Below are 20,837 nucleotides of genomic sequence, written 5' to 3'. Positions count from 1 at the left end.
ATTGGTCTGAAGTCTTTTGGTCTCGTGTGTGTAGTTTTCCCTGCCTTGGGAATGAAAACTATACTTACCTCCTCCCATATGTGGGGTATATAATTAAGTCGTAACACTGCTTCAAAAACTGGTATGAGTATGGGTGCAATCATTTCTGCTGTATGCTGTAGGTCAGCGGGAATAATGCCGTCTGCTCCCGGAGACTTAAACGGTTGTAAGCTGCTAATAGCACGCTTTATGTTCCCCTCGGTAATGATATTCGCTGGAATGTCGTCATGGTTGTCTGTGATTCGGGGATTGGTGGCTCTACAGTGGAGGTAACCCGGAAAGCCCGGAAGCTCTAGAGTTTCTTCGCTGCTAGTTGTCCACGCACCACCCTCCTTGATGAGATAGCTAATATTGCTGGGACCCATAGATAGTATTTTGCGCAATCTGCTGGCCTCCGAAGTACTTTCTATCTTCTGACAGAAGTTTCTCCATGAGGAGCGCTTAGCGTCTCTTATTGCATACTTAAATCGGCGTTGCCAGTCTTTAAATTCACTCCAAGAGTTGGATCTCTTAGCTTCATTAAATTTTGGACTCATTCCCTTCTGTGGGTTGCGATTTCAGTGGACCACCATGGAGGCCGTCTTGTGACAGGGCTGTCTTGTGACAGGGCTGCCCTTGCCTCCCGAAGGCCTATCTAGGGTGGGTCTGCTACCAGAACCTGACGGGTTTATATCCTCGCTAGCGTGTCTGAGGACATGGCTAGACCGGTTGCCGGAAGGGGGCCTCGATGCCGTTGAGGCAGTCCCAGAGGACACGGAGCGTATGCTCTGCCCTGGCTTGGCCACAGGCTTTGCACCGCTGGCTTGCTTGGTCTTGTCCGAGGACAGACCAGACCTTCCTAAATGGGTGGGTCTAATTTTTTTGGGGGGTTCTCGGTTATCCGAGGCGACGCAGATAGGTGGTCAACCAAGCTCCACACGGAGCACGATGAGGAAATTGATATTTACAATCATTTATTTTTTTTTATCGTACAATAACCACGCCCACATCACATATAACGGCAATTTAGAGAAATGCGAAATCTTCGATAAATCATTAAATACTAAAGCTAATTTATTCAAAATTTATGCTTGCAACAATTCTTTACCAAGAAATACGTTTATGATAAAATTTTGGGAAATGGGCGTGGCACCGCCCACTTTTGATCATATATCGCACACCGTCTTCAGAAGAGTCATAACTCAAAATTTAGAATTTTTGAGATTATGCGCTAAAAATGTACACAAATCTTTTATTTACGTTTCAGCAAAAGATGGAGCAAATTTTTGTTAAAATTTGTTTAAAAAAAGCTAAGGTAAAGTCGCCCTTGCCCATATGATTATCATGTGCTAAGAAATAGTTTTTCGCATTTTCTGCCATACGTATTATTTTGAGTTGTGAACCTTTTGAAGACGGTGTGCGATATATGTATCTCGGCCACATAAAAGCAAAACGTTGAAAGTTATTGAAATCGGACTAAATTACCGCCACTTAAAATAACGGTAAATTTCAGAAATGCTTGAAACTTCTATATTTCGAAATTTAAGGACGCTAATTTACTCAAAATTGATACTGACAACAATCCCTTGAAAAGAAGTAACTTTTGGAAAATGGGCTTGATACCGCCCACATATATAAGTTTATCTCATTATGTCTAAAGTAGGGGTAAAACCACCCCGGCTTACCATGTAGCGGTAGTTTTCGGAAAGGTAAAAAGCATATATTTAATACTTCCGTCGGGTATTTAAAGTTCGGCTTCGCCCGAACTTAGACTTTCTTACTTATTCTATATATATATTTTTTTTGCGATGTTGCAGACCCTGCAGGGTGGAAGCGGTCTCCATATAAGTATTCCATATAATAGTATTAGCCTGTTCGCCGAGGTGTAAAGCCAAGGTGTAATACGAGGTGTTAATCCCCTCTGATTCCGACCGCTTGTTTGCAAGTGTATAATGCAACGTTGGTCTTCCTTACTCTTTCCTCTATATTAGGTTTCCACGTAAGTTTCCTGTCTAATATGAATCCTTGATACTTAACATAGCGGGGAGACTATGGGAAGCCTGTGTTTCCTTGTAAAGAGAATTGCTTCGGTTTTATCGGGGTTTATTCCGAGTGCCCTGCACTCTGTCTTGTTTCTAAGCGTGGCCATATTAGAGTGCAAAATTTCCATTAGGGTATTTGGGTATTTGCCTTCAACGGCAACTGTCAGGTCGTCCGCGTAGGCAGTAGGGAAACCTTCCTCTCTAGGGTCGTCAGAAGGGCGTTCACAGCCAAGTTCCCGAGGATAGGGGAGAGAACCCTTTAGAGGGGGGCGTCTACAGACTTGTCTGCTTATTGTGGTGTTGCCCAGCTAAGCGGTTATCTTCCTGCTGACAAGTATAGACTCAATCAGCGCCGCTACGTTATGGTCAACTTCTAAGGCTCCAGTTATGGCGCTCGCATTATTGTTGTTGAAGGCACCTTCTATGTCTACAAAGGAACCAGAGCATACTCCTTGTCTGATAAGCACTTTTCCACCAACCCGACGAGCGAGTGCAAGGCGATTTCCGTAGATTTACCTTTCGTATATGCATGCTATCCTGGGAAGAGCCTACTATCTGGTACCACGCCACGTACATAATTATCCACTATCCGCTCTAAAATTTTTACAAGGAAAGACGTAAGACTGATAGGCGTGAGGTCCTTGGGGTTGGTGTGAGAGGACCCACCTGCCTTAATTATGAATGAGAATTTAGTCTCTCTCCAGCCTGGCGGAGTGTATCCCATTTTAAGACAGTCTCTTATAATAACCCCAACGGAGAGATAATACCTCGTGATTGCTGCAGGACTACCGAGTTTATGCCATCATGGTGACTTGTATGGACTAAAAGTCTTAATAGCGCTCTCGATTTTAGCGTTTGTAATCTTTCGGTTTCGTTCCGCTTTTCCGAGAATTCTTCTTAATCTGGCCGCTTCCGTGGTTTCCTCAATTCCCTTGCAATAACTGTGCCCGGATTTACGTTTCGCAGTTCTAATTTTTTTTTGTATATTTTCAAATCAGCCTTATAGGCATCCTAGTCCTGTTGTTGTTGTAACAGGATACAAATTCCCCAAAGAGTTTTTGGGTAGTGTTGCTGAAGTGACAGTCCTTGGCCAGATATAAGTCTGGGTCATTCCGGTTACGTAGACCCGGCTGCCGTGGGAACGTAGACCCGAATGGGGGGTTTATAACAACAAACTAAAGACTTTATTGCCAAAGATACCTCCCCGAGACTTTGCCACGCAGGTGGAATGGGACATTGGCCTATTAGATTCACATAACGAGGATAATTGTTTTGACCACCAAGGTGGTTTGGTTTTCCCCTTGTATCGAGCAACCGGACATCCAGCTGAAAAGAACTATTCATAGCTTTAGTGACCTGATTAACACACCCGTCCCATTCCACCTGCGTGGCGGGGTCTCAGGGAGGTATAAAGGAGGCAATAAAGTCCTTAGCTTATTGTTGTAAACCCCCCAGTCGGTATTTCGTACGTTTCTGAATTCCCTAATTTGGGGGGTTTTAAGATATATTTCAAATTCAATATATCGATGGTTGGAATAAGATTTTTTATTCAGGACTCCCATCTCTTGATTTTATGGCCAAACATGTCCGAAGTCAGCGTTATATCCAAAATTTCTTCTCTACTCTTTGTAATAAAGGACGGCTCTGAGCCTAAATTCAAGACAATAAGTTGATTTCCTAGAATCAAGTGTAGTAATGACTCACCTCTAGCATTAGCGACGCAGGAGACAACCAGTGGCTTTTTCTTATCGGCTGCTTCCTTCACCAATGTCAGCACCTCGTCCTTGTCATGTAGCATGTAGGCAGATGCTACCCAGAAGCTGGTTTTATCCAGCTCAAAGCTTGCCGCTACCAAATCACCATCACTGAGCTGTGGAAGCATGAAGATGTTTAAGTTGTTCCTTGCTAAGGCACTGTCCACATTAGAGCGATACGACAAGCTACGATATGAAAGCGACATCGACATGCGCGCAGTGCGCATTAGAGCGATACAACACTCGATACTATATGCGGTGTGATAGCAAACCGTGTCGGTCGGCCGATAAGCAAGCCATATTATGTCGGCGCAGTGCCGCTCGGCCGATACACAAGCGTATATGCATATGCACTGTGCCTAATACGCAAGCTCGAGTCTTACCTGCATTTTCTGTGGCAATAAGCTTAAAGCCCTTCATCGCAAGCCCGCAGATTTTGTTCCCGTGTATCTACGGCTCACAGTGTGCCTTTTGAACACGCCTTGCGAATTAATCGTAGCGCTTTCGACAGAAGCAACATTTTGATATGAAACTAATGTAATTTCCTTTCACGGAAAAATATTAGCATTGAGCCACAATTACTCCTTAGCCTTAAAAAAATTGGTCCGAAATAGTGTTCTTCGAAAAAAAAACATGGTAAATCCAACGCATTTGTTCCAAAAAAATTGCTTGTATATTTTATTATACTAAACACTTCCATTTTAAAAAGGGGTTAAAAAAATTAACCCCTCTATTTGAAAAATGCATTATATATTGCATTTTTTATGATTTGCATGCAGCGATGCATCCTTCACACAATTTTATTTCACTCGAACAGCAAGTGCTACTCAAGAACTTCAATTTCAGCCAAAATAGAAGTCTGTAGGTCCTTTGAGAGCCAAATTATAACGATTCTGAAGTTAAACTTCGAAATTTCATTCGACATTTTTGCGCATTTTTCTTCTGATTTCAGAGTAAGAACTCGTACAGCAGATTCGAAGTTTGATTTAAAATTGTTATAACTTGGCTCCCAGAAAGACTACAAATTTCTACCGTGCCTCAAAACCGCGTAACTTTAAATTCTATTGCCAAAGAAATAGCTTCTCTTAGAGCTGAAAATGCTCAGCTGACCTCTGTAGTAAATGCTTTGCGTGATGATAAGATGCAGCTCATTGTAAATCGAATGCTTTTCATGCTGAATTTCGATCAATGCAATCTAAAGTTAGAGATCAAAATGCTGATTTATCTATGTTGACTTAGGAAACTAAACAGCTTCGCTACGCGGTTGACGGTTTTGTAATCCAATGTAATCGAGCCAATGTAAACAACATAAGATCGATTGACGTCGCTAATCAATCTCTTTTATGCCCTTTGTCTTCAACTGTTTCCATCGGCTCTGCTGTTAATACCTCTACCTCTACCTACTGCCTCCAGCCTTTCTGTTGTTTCTTCTGTGGTCACTAATACAGTGAATGCGAATAAGACGCCTTCGTGCCAGCCCGTAGTGTAGAGCTAATAATTCTGCTTGTAATGCTGCTCACTCATCTTCGTCTTCCATTATTCTTTCTGCTGTTGTTACAAATGTAGTGAGTGCAACTATGATGCCGTGTGTTAACTCTTGCCCTACTTCATGTCTGCCAACTACATTACGACTTCATAATACTGCTGCACCTAGTACTTCTGTTGATAAATGTGCTGTTGTTAGTAATGATGCTCGCTCTTCTTCGTCAACGTCTACTGTCAATGGCAATGCTCCCGCTTTTTCATCATACTCACAAGCAGCAGAATTCGGATCTTCTGGGCAATATACTACTACGATGGAGCCCGCTCTGACTGCTGGTAATGCTTCTAATGTACAATCAAACAGTGTTTCGACTAATGTTGAGAAAAAACACCTAGCAAAAAGCTCAGGGTAGTTGGACTTAGCGAAAATTCAGATCTGCAAGTGCTAAATCATAAAAAGTGGCTACATCTTTCATCATTCTTACCTTCTGTCACTGCGGTTAACATAATAGACTATGTTGTTAAGCATGCTGGAATAGACAGAAAGCATCTGTTATGCTACGCTTTAATAAAACAACAAACTCGGCCAGTTACTCCTAAAAATGTTAATTTTAAGCTTGGCGTCTCTATTGCTTTTTATGACAAATTGCTTTCGCCGACCCTTTGGCCAGCTAATGTTAACTTACGCCCTTTTCGTTTTTTAGAAAAAAAGGAGGGCTAAGATGTGATAATGTAACATAAACTAGGACTCCAAATGAATTGAAGGTCTTCTTTCAAAATGCCTCAGGGCTTCGAACTAAATCATGTTCGCGGTTTTATTCAACACATGGATTATGATGTTATTGTTGTTGTTGAGACTTGACTTAAGGATTACTTCTTCGATAGTGAGTTTTTTGACACAAAAATTTTTAATGTTTATAGGAAGGACAGAGACTCTGCCAAAACGGGCTCTGTTGGAGGTGGTGGTGTTCTCATCGCAGCGCAACAAAAGCTACGCTCCTACTCTTTTATGCTGGAAAATAATGATACTCTTCTGGATCAACTGTGTGTCTACGTGAGTGGATTGCCTTCTCATGGCTCGCTGTTTTTTGTAGTTTCCTACATTCCACCAAATAGCAATGATAACTTGTATCGTGCGCATGCTGACAATGTCATTTCTCCAGTTTATAAGATAGGAGACAATCGTCTATGTGTACTTGGTAACTTTAACTTATCTAATGTACGCTGGTCAAAAGCATTCACAACTTATGGTCTCACGCCAATGAATGTCACCTAAATTCATGAGTCTCTTCTCATCGATAGTTTTTTAAGCCTTAATCTAATACAAGTAAATAGCTATGCTAATAAATTGGAGAGAACTCTCGATCTTATTTTTGTTAGTGATAATATAAATAGTAAGATTGAAGAATGCTTTTCACCTATATCCCCTACTGATATGCATCATGTTTCTGTAGCTCTTAATTTACTTCTTTTAACTACAAAGCCTCCGACTTTTTAATGTTAAATAGCCTACTTCTGAAGCTTGATTGGGAAGAGTTACTCTCAGTGTTGCCAAACATGGGCTTTTCCTACCAAAACTGGTCGATTTTTTTTCCATTTGTTAGGTTGGTAGGCTTGATTGGATTTTGGTAGGTTTCGGGACTACGAGTAATAGTTATTTGAGAAAAATAGAAAATATGTATCTCTAAAATATTTCACCGGTGCGTTCGTATAACGGCGGCCGCAAACATGATTCCTCAGTACAAACGTGTACCCTTATTATTGACAATATACAATACGAACATCCATATATACTTTATGGCGTACTTGGACCAAGATGCCAGGAAAGTCTGCCAATGGGCTTGTACCCAACCATATTCTGGGCGGAGGTCTTCACAATCGAAGTCTGTGTTCGCGAATTTTATCGTAGAAGGCAAATGAGGCCAGAATAAATATTATGTCATATATTCACGAAGCGTTAGAAGCCTTAGACCCTTTTAAAAAGGCATCAAGGCTTGTGAACTCTTGAACCACCTGGGAGCCCACAATAGCATACCGCTGTGGAGGGTTCGGGGACATGAAGGGTTTGAAGGCAACGAAAGGGCTGACTGTCTTGCAAAGAGTGGAACCCAAATGCGCTTGCATAGTTCCGAGCCTTTTTGCGGTACTTCTAAAGGATACACTGCAGACCTACTTAGGAGCTAGCGGGGAATTGCTGCACACTGGCGGAAGTCGAAGCGAATAAGACAATCAAAGAGATTCATAACTTTTAAGGAGGAACTCCGAAAGATACCTTGAACTTAAAAATCTTACTGGCTACCTGGTTAGGTTAGGTTAGGTTATCCTGGCTGCCCTCATCCGTGCAGGAAAGGGCACACTTAGGCCTCCATGGGCCCATTGTGATACCATATTTGAGACTCATACGTCCCTCCTCCTACCTCAGAAATTGAACCAATTTGTAGCTCTGATAAAGCGCACAAAATCGTAGATACTGGCCGAGCCCAGGTCAGCCAGACACTCGAAAGAATAGCGAAGGAGCGAGCGTCGACGGGCTCTTGCCAAGGCGGGACAGTGGCACAGGTAGTGCTCCACGCTCTCGATCTCCTCCTCATCGCGGCAGCTACGACAGTAGTCGTTTAGCTGCAAACCCATCCTGGCAGCGTGGGTTCCCATAAAGCAGTGCCCGGTGAGAATTCCGATAACATGGCGGAGCATTGGTCGCTCCAAACGAAAGAGAGGGCGAGATCTACGCTTATCTAACCTAGGCCAGATGTGTCTCGCTATCATGCACGTGGGCTCTGCGGACCATTTTACATTTGCCCGTTCGATAAAGTTATTCTGCAGGCAAAGTTTACAGGATGATAGCGGAATACCCGCATTACGAGCGGTACTGATCGCAGGCAGTAGGGTTCCTTTCCGAGCTAGCTCGTCCGCAACACAGTTGCCCGGTATGTCCCTATGACCTGGTACCCATACAACTCGAGTAAAGTGACTCCTTCCCAGCTCATTTAGAATACGTCTACATTCCATGACAATCTTCGATGAGGATTTGTCACAATTAAGTGCTTTGATAGCTGCCTGGCTATCAGAAAAAATAGTTACTGCATGCAAATTAGTAGGAGAATCGATCAGCCATCTAGCAGCTTCGTAGAATGTTGTTAGTTCATCCTGAAACACGCTACAGTAATCTTGCAGACGGAAACTGAGGCTAAGTGAGAGTTCCTGCGAATATATCCCACTTCCTACCTTCAGATCTAGCTTGGAGCCATCGGTGTAGATGGCTGCTGAGTCAGAATAAGAGATCAGGATAGAATCCTCCTCCCACTCACCTCTTGAGGGGATCCTTGTTTGGAAGTCATTCTTTAGTCCAGTAGGCGGGACTGTGTAGTCAAGGCGCCTGAAGTTTCCTGGAAGATCTTCCAAAATTCTAGAGTGTCCAAATCTTGTATCACTCCACTTGATCAGCGCGTTTAATCTAACAGCATTACAACTTGCCTGCAGTTTGCCATATAGGTCCACAGGTAGAAAATGGAGAAAAGTCTCTAGGGCTTTAGTCGGCGTTGAGGGCAACGCCATCATAATGCACGCCACCCTTTGAACGTTTGTTAATCTGCTTTTGATTGTAAGTTTGTCCACGGATGGCCACCAGACCGTGATGCCATAGAATAGAATGGGACGCACCACTGCTGTGTACATCCAGTTCACGATGTGCGGCTTTAAGCCCCGCTTTTTTCCTATTGCTGATTTACAGGCATACAGGGCAGTTATAGCCTTCTTGCAACGCTCTTCAACATTGCGCCGCCAAGTTAGCTTTCTGTCCAATACAACGCCCAGGTACCTAACTTCCTCCGAGAGGGCCAGGGTAACACCGCTCAGGGAAGGAAGTTGCACCTGGACGGTTTTAATTTTCTTTGTGAAAAGAACCATGAATGTTTTCCCTGGATTGACACCAAGGCCAGATTCCTTGGGCCAGGTTTCCACAACGCGTAAGGCGCCTTGGACCAGATCATATAGAACTTGGGGGTGCTTACCTACCGCCATCAGGGCCAGATCATCAGCGTAGGCAACTACCTGACAGCCTGTGCTCTGTAGCTGCGACAGCAGAGTATTCACCGTTAGATTCCACAGGAGTGTGGAGAGGACACCGCCTTGCGGTGCCGCGGTTTGCATACCTTGTTACCGATACCTCTCCCATCTCCGAGTATATAGTTCTGCAGCCTAGAAGGCGATGAACAAATTCTACCGGAGGGTACTCCAGACCGAGGTTAGTTAGGGCGCGGAGAACAGCTTCTGTGAGAACATTATTGAAGGCACCCTCGATGTTAAGGAATACGCCTTATGCATATTCCTTAAGCGCTAATGCCTTTTCAATGGTGCTGACAATACCATGCAAAGCTGTGTCTACAGACCTGCCTTTCCAATACGCATGCTGACAGCTAGATAATTTACTTAAATCAATTTCTTGTCGGATCTTCACGTCCAGTAGTCTTTCCAGAACCTTCAGGAAGAAAGATGTAAGGCTAATCGGTCGAAAGTCGCTTGGCTTCACGTGGGATGCTCTGCCGCCCTTGGGAATGAACACAACCTTCGCCAGTGTCCATCCCTTGGGTATGAAGCTAAGTCTGAGACAAGCCTTATAGATTGAAACAAGCATCGGACATAGAATGTCAGACGTTGCCCGAAGTTCGGCAGGGACGATGCCGTCCATGCCTGGAGATTTGTAGGGCTGGAAGGACCTTATGGCCCAATCTACCCTTTCTACATCAATAAAATCTATGAACTCTGAGGAGGGTCCAGAAATTGTGCGAGGGACGCCAGGCTTCTCAGTACACCCTGGAAAGTGGGCACTCATTAGAACCTCAAGCATCTCCTCTTGGGATGATGTCCAGTCGCCATTCGCCTTCTGAATAAACATTGGGTTCGTCGGATTTTTGGCAAGCACTTTGCGCAAGCGATTACCCTCCGATTGTCCCTCTATGCTTTCACAATAATCCTTCCAGGAGTCCCTTTGGGCTTTCCTGGTGGCATTCTTAAATATCTTTAAGGCTGCTTTGTAAGCAGGCCAAGAACCATTACGCTTTGCAGCGTTGAAGAGTTTCCTGCTGTCCTTCCTTAAAGAGGCAATTTCCTTAGTCCACCAGTGTGGCTTCCTCTTTCCTCTCGGAAGCACAATAGGACAGGACGCAGAGAAGGCCGTATTACATGCATTGGTGATGCAACCTACGGCTTCTTCAAATTGTTCCGATGAGCTTAACTCACCGAGAGAAACAGGGTTTGCGAATAGAGGCTCCGCTTCATCAGATGGTAACAGTAAACCGAGCCTACTGAGAGAAGCGTCGTTGAGCAGAGACTCCGATAGTACCGTCCTAAACACAGTCCAGTCGGTACGTCTCTTGTTTCTGTACAGAATCGGAGCCGGAGATTCCAAAGAGATTTCGAATGATAGGTACATATGGTCAGAGAATGAGTGGTCGTTTAGTGCATGCCATTCCCTAATACTCTCCAAGAAAAAATTGGACGTTAAGGTAATATCTAGTACCTCCTCCCTGTTTGAGGTAACAAAGGTGGGTCTACTACCAATATTACAAATAGCTAGATCATAAGATAATATGAAGTCAAGTAATAACTCACCTCTTGGGTTGATATCGGTAGAACCCCATAACGAGTGGTGCGCGTTTGCATCGGCTCCTACCACTCTTTACCACTCCAGTAACCGAGCAGGGGGGCAGTCTTGGCGATCGTGAGCCATATAGGTTGAGACCAGCCAGAGTTTGGTGGATTTTCCCTCCACATTGATGCTCACCGTGTCTTCATCGCTAAAATGAGTGAGTAAATTATAAGAAATAGTTTTCTTGATTAATATACATGCTCTGATTTTACCTGCCACTGGGGCCGACACAATTTGGTAAGCATCAGAGTTAAGTCCGCAGACCCTGTTTTTTACGACCCAGGGCTCTTGGACAAAAATTAACTCCTCCCCTTTCCTCCGGCGTCCAACGTTGCCGATGCCAGGAACAGGTTCTCGAAATCCCTCGTCCATTGGCCGAAATCAGCCCCGTCTCCAGCAGCGGATTGCGTATCGCTTTCCAATTCTGATGTCGAGTCTGATTCCTCCGCCAGACGAGGGACCACGGGAACCTCCTGGACTTCTTGGCTAGGGGCAGGACCGCTCGAGGCGTTTTCTGCCCTACTCGAAATAAGACCTTCTTCATGTGGCAGATTATCGGGTTCACTCGAGGTGCTTCCCGGCTCAGAAATTTTACCCTCATTCCCTTTCTGGGTTTTGAGAGTGATGGAGTAAAAGCCGTAGCTGATGACTCCATTGCAGTCAGCGAGGATCGGGAGAGATTCCTCGTTAATTACCAGGGTAATATAACGTTGTTGTTCCCTAACCTCACTGACCTTCACTACTCTACAATCGAGGGCTGGTAGTGTGTCGTTGGAGATCTGGATAATCTCCAGAATTCCCTGCGCATTAGCGGGTTCCTCCGGGACCCATAGCCTGGCTCGCGGCCTGCAAGGGATTTCATCCCTATGCACTGCCACTAAGTCAGCGCTGGGCCACAGTTCCCCAAGCGCAGATATGGCCTCCTTATAGAGCCTAGCCGACCTTTCGTCGGCGCACGATACCAATTTAATACGGCCTTGGTATAAGCCAGCGTCGCGAATGACAGGAGCAGGGCCAGGATTCCTTTGGAGAATTTCCTTGTACACCCGGCAGAGACCTACAAGGACAGTCCTCCAATTCTCGGCTGTCAGGTTTCCCTCTGGGTGCCCCCTGTCCATTAGGCACATTTTAAATAGCCTAATATTGGAGCGATTACAATTAGGATTTAGCACAATATATATATATCTTTTTAGGTCGCAACGCGGGTATTCCGACGTAATAATAATAATATAGTTACTTGACACGAATAAAGACGCTCGGGTGTTTTGACGGCGAAAAAAGATGCGTGAAAAACATTTGCGAAAAAAGACACGTAAACATGGATTCAACATCATTCCGGAAAAACTCTTTGGGGAATTCGTATACTCCCAAACATAGTTGACCGCGAAACTAAGTCTTCTTCGTCTTTCTTCCCCGTCAAAGAGGTTAACACGTCTTTCTTTGCCCTCGCCTATGTTAAGAGTTTTTCTTCGCTGGTTACTCTCCTCCTCTGATGTTTCAGAATGTTATTATGCTTTTAAGACAGTTCTGTCTGAGTTTTTTATGAATAACATTCCAATTTTAATGAAAAAGCCTTATAAGTTGCCGTAGTACAATCGAAAACTAAAAAGTCTAAAGAATCTTAGAAATAATTTTTTTTTTTCAAATGTAAGAAAACTGGTAGCCAAATTTTGTTTGTCAAATACCAGAAATATTTCAAAGAGTTTAACTGTTTGGATAAATTTCTTTACAGGAACTACATACTTGGCGTGGAGTCGAATATTAAATCTAATCCCAAAGCATTTTGGAGATATGTTAAATCTAAATTCTAGTATACCTTCAGCAGTATATCTCGAGGGAAAGTTTGATAGTAACCGTAGTGACGTTGCGAATCTATTAGCTGAATTTTTCAGTTCAAATTTTTCTAGTGACAGGGTTCGTAGTTTCGATCTCGATTGTTCAACTAACTGCCCTCTCAATTTTAGCTCATTGGTTTTGTCTTCGGACGATGTCTCGTATGGGATCGCCAAGCTTAAACAGGCATTAAAAACTGATGTAGATCGCTTTTCTGTATTTTTTATTAAAAACCTACCAGCTTTGGTTTTACCATTACGTATTGTTTTTAATAAGTCTCGTGCCTCAGGTACTTTCATTGACGATTGGAAAGTTACGTATCCTAGTCCCCTGTTTAAAATTGGCAATAAAAATAATGTCTGTAACTATAGACCTATTGCTAAGCTTTCAACTATTTCTAAAGTTTTTGAAAATATTGTTGTGGGAAAGATAAGTTTTGCGACCAAAAGCTTAATCTCCCAAAATCAACATGGTTTTGTGCCCAACCGTTCCACAGTTTCCAACTTAGCGGTTTTCAGTGAATACTGCATTGCGCCCTTTACAAGAGGACTTCAGGTTGACTGTATTTATACAGATTTTTCTAAAGCTTTTGATAAAGTGTCTCATTCTATTTTAATTAGTAAAATAGCTAGCTACGGATTTCAGTCAGTTTTTCTGCAATGGGTTAAATCCTATCTGTCCAACAGGCGATGTGTAGTCACTATTGATAGCACATCTTCCACATCTTTTGTTGCTTCTTCTGGGGTTCCTCAAGGAAGTATTTTAAGCCTTTTACTTTTCGTTGTGTTTATTAACGATGTAAGTACCTGTTTGTCCTTCAGTAATTATATGCTATATGCGGATGATCCAAAAATTTTTTCTTCCACAAAAGACCTGAGTGACGTGCATCAACTTCAAACTGATTTGGATAATTTGCATCTTTGGTGTACTAAAAATCACTTTTCTTTGAATATTAAGAAATTCTTCAAAATTACTTTTGAAAAAAATCATAATGTTTTGTTGACTCGTTGCCATATTTGTAACTGCTTCCTAGAATCTGTTGAAGAAACAAAAGATCTTGGCATTATTTTTTCATCGAATTTCACATTTAATAGTCATATTGACCACATTGTTAGAAAATCTTATTCGACTCTATGCTTCGTCAGGCGGAACTGTGCACAATTCTCTGATCCATATACCCTCAAACTGCTATATGCGTCCTTCGTGCGGTCCTCTTTGGAATATGGTACGTTCTATTAGTCGCAATGAGCGTGTTCAGAAAGTGTTCCTTAAATTCGCTTTGCGATCTTTGAATTTTTCTGAACCAACGCCTTCTCATTTGCTTCTAATAAATCTTAAGACCTTAGAGACCTAGGAGATCGGTACTCTCACTCTCCTTTATGTTGTTAGAGGCTCTTTGGATTGTACTTTTTAATTGGACCGTACCAATTTTAATATTCCGCAGAGTAATTTACGTGTCTTTTTACCTTTCTATGAGGGCTATTGTAAAACTGAGAATGCACGTAATGCCCCAGTTCCACGCGCACTTAGTGATTTAAATAAGATCTCGAGTTCTATCTCAATTGATTTTTCCTTTGAAAAATATGTATTTGTTAATATTCTGAACTGTTATTTTTAATTTCCCTATTTAACTAGAGTTCTGTTCTTACATACATTTGTACATGGTATTTATCGAGTGATCTTAGTAATAACTTTCAGTTTGCCTATAGTCTGTAAGAATAAGTATTGTATTTCATAGACTAAGTCAAGTTAAACAAATAAATTGGCCCTTTAACATTAAAAAAAAGATAAAGATCTTGAATAGCACTACAACGTGTTGTGATATAAAATTGTGAGAACGATGCACAGCTGCATGCAAATAAAAAAGAATGAAAAAAATGCATTATTTAAATTGAGGGGCAAAATTTTTTTCCATTTTAAACAGGGCAATCGTGTTTCTCGTCTCAGAATCAATAATATTACTGTAATAAAACCAGGGTTTGAAATTGCTTGACTATTTTCAATGCATTCGCAATTGCTTAGCTGTGACTTAAGAAAAACAAACAGCAAACAGAAAAAGCGAAAGGAGACATGATATCATTTGCTTTTCCTTACAACGCAGTTTGTTTTTGCTTAAACAGCACCCAAAGCAAGCAGTTTAGAATAATTTGGTGTTGCTGTAAGCAGTACGTTTGGTGTATTTTCATGTTTGCTTTTTTCCTTGCTGTGTTATTCTCGCAGCCGAAAGCAACTATTTGAGCAAAAGTTGAAAATTTATTATTAGTAAGTTATCTTGTTAGGTTTAATTTTAAAATTTTGTATATTCAAAAGCTACAGTACGCAATATAAATTTACTTTATTTTTATATTTTAGATCTGTGCAATCTTAAAACCGAGATAATGCAAAATGAATCCCGATTGGAAAGTTATCCTCTATCCAAAGGAATATTGGATTTAATATTTTCTTTATTATGTTCATATATGCCTAAAAATCTTGGCGCAGATCACCGAAAGCCAGGGATACAGCCTTACGTAACCTTTGTTGTTGACGAAATTTTTTTTAAATTTTACGACCGGTAAGTATATCTAAACTATTATAAAAATAAGAGAGATTTATTTGTTTATATATAGGGGTAACCTCTAAACATTGTCACTTGTACAAAGCGTTAATAGTCCCAAAGATCATGTCCTGAATTTCGCAGCAACTACAGAGTTCGAAGGATGCGTGAGCGCGTAACAAGTGCTGACACATTGAATGTTTATGTGAGACCGGTGATACCTAAAGTGGTCGAGGTTGACCCGCAGGTTGGCGTGCAAAATATGAGGGTTCATCTGGCTTCGGTAGTAAAGAATAAAAATGTTGGCTTGGCACTACTCAAAAAAATTACGGAGGGAAAAAATCAACATTTTTCGACAATTTTTGACAGGCTGTATTTCGGTGGTCGTATTGAGACTTTAAACAAGCATTTTGAAGGCTTAACGTTCTAATTTTCAGATTTCTTGTCTAAAAATTTCTAGGAGCTACGGTTCGCATGTAGCCCAGACAGAAAGCGAAAAACAACAATATTGCGAATTTGTTTTTTTTTTTAGTTTGTTTAGTGTATAGTGCATTGTATAAAGCTTCCATCTTGCCCCTCACTATAATCAATTCAAGTGCGTAATCAATTTTGATTTCCTCTTTTATGAGTTAAAAAAGAGAGCGCTCTTAGTTTTTCTTTAATACTGCTCAGGTTTTTCGCCTCTATATTTACCTCACACTCCTATGCCACTCAAAATATTACTCATAAAAGAGCGTTCTGCCTTTTTTGCTTATCCAGCTTTCATCACTCAGCGGTTTTAATCGTTGATAAATTCATTAAAGCAGCAGGGAAGGTTCATTGAGCAATCATTTTATTTATGCTCTGAATTTGATGCACCGCACAGTGTTTCGACTATATGGATGCAGGTGGAAATAATAGTACACCTGCACCGATTTCACTGAAACTTGACATGTGCTCTAGTTTTACTTAGAACGAGAGAATTATGAAATTTTGTAAAGATGGAATAATTGCCACGCCCTCTAGTCTTCTGGGCGGAAACATTAAATTTTATCCGATTTCGTTGAAATTTAGTTTGTGGTCTTTATTTTATTACAAAAACCTAAATATAAAATATGGGAAAGATTGGATAACTATAACGTCCAAAATTCACAAAAAAATGTGGGCCCAGGCATTAAATGTGATCGAATTTTGGTTAAATCTTGTTTCCTGCTTCCCACTCTCAGAAAACAAAGGTTATACTATAAAATGACGTAGGTGTAAATACTCATTTTTTCCCAATGTCTGGTGAGATTTTTTCATTGCTCGAAAAATTCTTTTCGCGAAATTATGCAAAAAGAAGCTGGTAATCAAAAATTAAGAAAATTAAAAATTACATATACTTGCAAAGTCGCGCGCAAAGATAAAACAATATATTCGAAAACTACATAAAATTCTCTAAAACATTCATCTAATGTCAAGACCTGACGGACCGGTACTCACATTTTTTTTTTACTAATAATCTTTAGCATCTACATTTCAAAGTAAATTTTTTGGTAAGAAAATAGGAAAGTACCTAATAAATGGTAAATACCTTCACCTGAATATTTCACGACATATATAATTGATTACAGTTGGAAAAGGAACACTTTCTTTAAAGGGTTAATCGCCAAAGGCAACTAAACTGATTAGTCGGTATCGCGCCCATTCCCTTTTTTTTTCGTTCGTGAAGAAGGGGGGTAAGTAAATAATGTAAAATTTGGTATTTATGACTTTTACTTTTCCCTCTCTAAGTCCAACCGGGTTTTTTATCAACGGTCACCATGACTTTTTTCTACCTGCCTCCATATAGTCGAAACACTGTGCGTCGCTTGCTTGGTTGTTTCTCATAGCTTTTTCTAGAGGCGCTCTTTCCTCTATTATCAGTTTATGAATTAAAAATTTGGCGAAATAAGCCGTGCGGTTTTGTTGTTTAAAGTTTTGTGTTTAAAACCGTAAGTGATAAATATTTTTCCCATCACTTTATAACTCGGAGCGATGTAAATACACATGATGCCGTCAATACGAACATATACTCCTCACGCAAATTTATGACTGAGCGAAATATGTGACTAGTTTATAGTAAAGAGAATGTAAATAACGCTAGCGCTCTGAGTGTTTGAAATTGGAGCGCTCTTAGAAATATAACTCCTCAGGGTGAGAGCGTATTTTGATGGCTTTACGGACTCTGTTTTTAGAAGGTCAGCGACTGCTACTTGTAAAAACTTGCATATTTCATCGTTCGATCTAATCTTCACAATTATTTTGGCGAGCTTTGAGAATATGGTAGAAATGTAGCAGCGCCCCCGTTGCCAGAAATTTTGTCAACTGACGCCACAGTGGGGACCTCCCTCTTGCTTTGCTACCACCAGCGGGTTCCAAGTTGAATACTTTCAAAGCTGGAGCGTCGGTGTGCATGCGAACGACATGGCCAAGCTAGAGGACTATGTCTTTATCGTTGGGAAGCTCATACAGCTCTTCGTTTCATCGTCGACGCAAAAAGGCCCGTGAATCATCTGCAGAATCTTTATCCCAAAAACTAAACCGCCTCATCAGATGTTTTCATTGTCCATGTCTTTATTGACTTCCAAGTAAATAATCATATTTCTTGGCTATACCTACGCAAAAGCGCATTAACAAAAGACCGATTTGATTCAACACGTATTTCTTTCAAACGTTTATTCCTCAGTTCTTGTAGGGTATTCGATGAAACCGTATTCTGAAGTAAACGAAGTCTGTTGCTCCGACATTTGTTTAATAATAAATATGCGCGTTGGATCGAAATGGAAGCGAACAGTAATACAAATTTATTATAGTAATAACTCCAATTAAAAACGGGCTGTATAAAGAAACCCAGCAAACTTCGCGTTAAAAACAAATTCGGGAATATAGGCACAAGAAAAGCTGCTATCCCATTGCTTTCTGCAGCTGGACAGACCAAATTCAAACTTGCCATTATGCCTAATTGAGAAATATAGCAAGATTCTTGAGCCAGTGGCCAACGGAAAACCTGTATAAAATTAAGTGTGCTGAGCATATAAAAGAAATCATAACAAAAATAAAAGAACACAGGAAATACGTTCACAATCACTCTGTATAGCTTTTAGAATCAGCAAGGAATGAAACTGAACTCTTGAGTATTGAATTACATCTCCCTAGAATCGACAAAACATTGTGAATGTTACTTTCTTCATATGAATTATATCACATTTTTTGTTGAATTGTATGTTTTTGGAATAAACAAAGTTCTTGTTTCTTCTGTCAGTAAACTGTTTTTATTACAAATGGTATAAATGAGCAATGGGAAATATGGCAAAATTTGTTTTATATCCAACCTTTGTTGGAAATAAAGCAAAAGTCAGATTTTGGTATTATTTCCCATTTAAATGTGAAATTAAGCAAATTTTGCGTTATTGCCGTTTGTGTTCTTTCTCCCACCGTTTTATTTACCGTTATTACACCCTTTCAAATCGCTTTCTTCGGAAACATGTATTTTGATTACGCGGTCGGATACACCCAGAAAATGGTTTAGTTATAATTGCCAAGATTTGGTGACCAAATTGCATAGTTGGATATGGCGAAATAAATATCTCCTTGGCGAAAGTCTGCAATTTACTTGAGCATTTTTTTTGAACAAATGTATATCTGCTATCTTGATCCGACAATATTTTTAGTTGACCCAGTCATTGTTGGGTAAAAATATACAGTTCTTTGGTTGATGCAAGTTTAATCCTTTATTATTGCCAAAATGATTGAGTTTGGTTCAAATAAAAATTTACTCAATGGTTATTGTGTTTATTAGAGTGTTTATTTTCTTATTTTAAGTGAAATTAATATTAAGCATACAAAATACATACATACATACATAAATATTTATTAGTGTAAATTATAAATTTACGGTGGTAAGAATTTACTAAAAAGAAACGAAAATATCTGCTGGTAGTGCTTGTTTAAGTACATTGCTTTGATTTTTATTGGTTAAATACACACTTGTAAATTATAACTAAGTTGCATTTTATATCTATTGACAAACAACTCCCGGCGATAGTAAAACTGAAACTGAAACAAATAAGTTTGCGCATGTCATAGCCATATCTAAATTATAGTGTAAAGATCAGTATATCCAGTAAAAAAACTGTGGTGAAGTCCTTTATGGGGATAAAGTTTCCAGAGATGAAGTTTTAGGTAGCACACAATTTCTTACACGCATGGTTGCTTTTCAGCACTCATGAAAGAAACTTAAGAAATATTTGAAAAAAAAAAGTTCATATAGTACATTAATTTTGGAAAGAAATACCATATAATGTATGTACTCTGGTTAATAATATCAAAAAATGTATTAGAACCACCGTTTAATGTTATATTTGATACAAATTAATATGGCTGCCCCGAACGCTCTGCTCCTTGCCCCTGAATAATACGTTTACTTAAAATTACATCCCTGGTCCTTGTTCTTTCTGTATCGCATCGTGGTGAATTCACATTTCTCAGAAATTTGACAACAAAACAAAGCGAGTATTTTATTTGCTAATTTTTGCGATTTCTATTGTTTAATGTAAATTTATGTCTTTTTAGGATATGTCGAGCCAACAAAGAAGGCGCAGTTGGAAAATTGAGTAATTAGTAATGAAGTAGCAGGCATATTTGGAAAATTATGCCGATAAGCAGGATGGAATTTGGGAAAGTAAGTGCATGGTTGCAGTATATCTATGTATAAAAAGTATTTAATTAAATTGTTTATAGAAATGTTATAAATCGAGTGGCTCATTTACGATGTGCTCCAAACATTTGGCGACCTTTTTCTCCTTTTCAACGTGCTAAGTAACAAGTTAAGAGGACTGCCATCACGGCCGGTAAGAAACCGCAAGCAAAGGGCAGACAACCTTCCAGGAAGGTGCCTCCTGTCCCCGAGTCGAAGCTGCAGTTCAGCAAGAGCAGGTCAGCAAATTGCTACCCTGGTCAAACGTAAACTAAAGCGCTCTGCTGTGATTGCACTCCGAAAACGTGAAAACTTGGTGCATGCTGAGAAATATCAAACAAGAAAACTCCGTGATGGACGCCGTGAGATGGAGGAGCGCTGTGTGTCAAAGAAATGCGGCCAATTCGACGGGCCTGAAAAATCCAAATTGGCTTTTGTGAGCCGCATCCGCGGTTTCAACAAAGTTGCATAAAAAGTGCGTAGTTTTACAGTTCTGTCTTCGCCACATTAAGGGCCGGTTTCTCCATCTCTGGTTAACACTAACTCCCCGGTTAAACATTGTTATCGACGTTCTAACTCCATGCATATAACAGGGAGTCGATAAGGTCGGTAACGATGTTTACCGGGGGATTAGTGTTAACCGGAGATAGAGAAACCGGCCCTAAAACGGTGTGTTCAACAAATTGAGCAAGGCAACCATTAATATGCTACGTATGCCGAACCCTATATGGGGTTATCCAAATCTTAAATCAGTTCGTGAATTGATGTACAAACGTGGAATGGTCAAGCGTGTCCCAATCTCTGCTTTGTGATCGAACGCAAATTTCGC

General features: G+C 40.6%; 1 protein-coding gene across 1 annotated transcript in view; it reads left to right on the top strand.

Moving 5' to 3' along the window:
- LOC118733338 (nuclear pore complex protein Nup205-like) overlaps positions 1–20,837 on the top strand; it is a gene marked incomplete at its 5' end in the record, with an annotated part of 211,718 nt that overhangs the window by 175,933 nt on the left and 14,948 nt on the right. Inside the window, 1 exon segment of the mRNA XM_036462696.1 lies at positions 15,129–15,330. Within this exon segment, the coding sequence (XP_036318589.1) occupies positions 15,129–15,330 (202 nt within the window).

This window comes from Rhagoletis pomonella, unplaced genomic scaffold (assembly GCF_013731165.1).
Source record: "Rhagoletis pomonella isolate Grant_MI unplaced genomic scaffold, Rhpom_1.0 Rhpom_scaffold_00001, whole genome shotgun sequence".
Classification (NCBI taxonomy): Eukaryota; Metazoa; Arthropoda; class Insecta; order Diptera; family Tephritidae; genus Rhagoletis; species Rhagoletis pomonella.
This window is presented reverse-complemented; position numbering and strand designations above follow the sequence as displayed.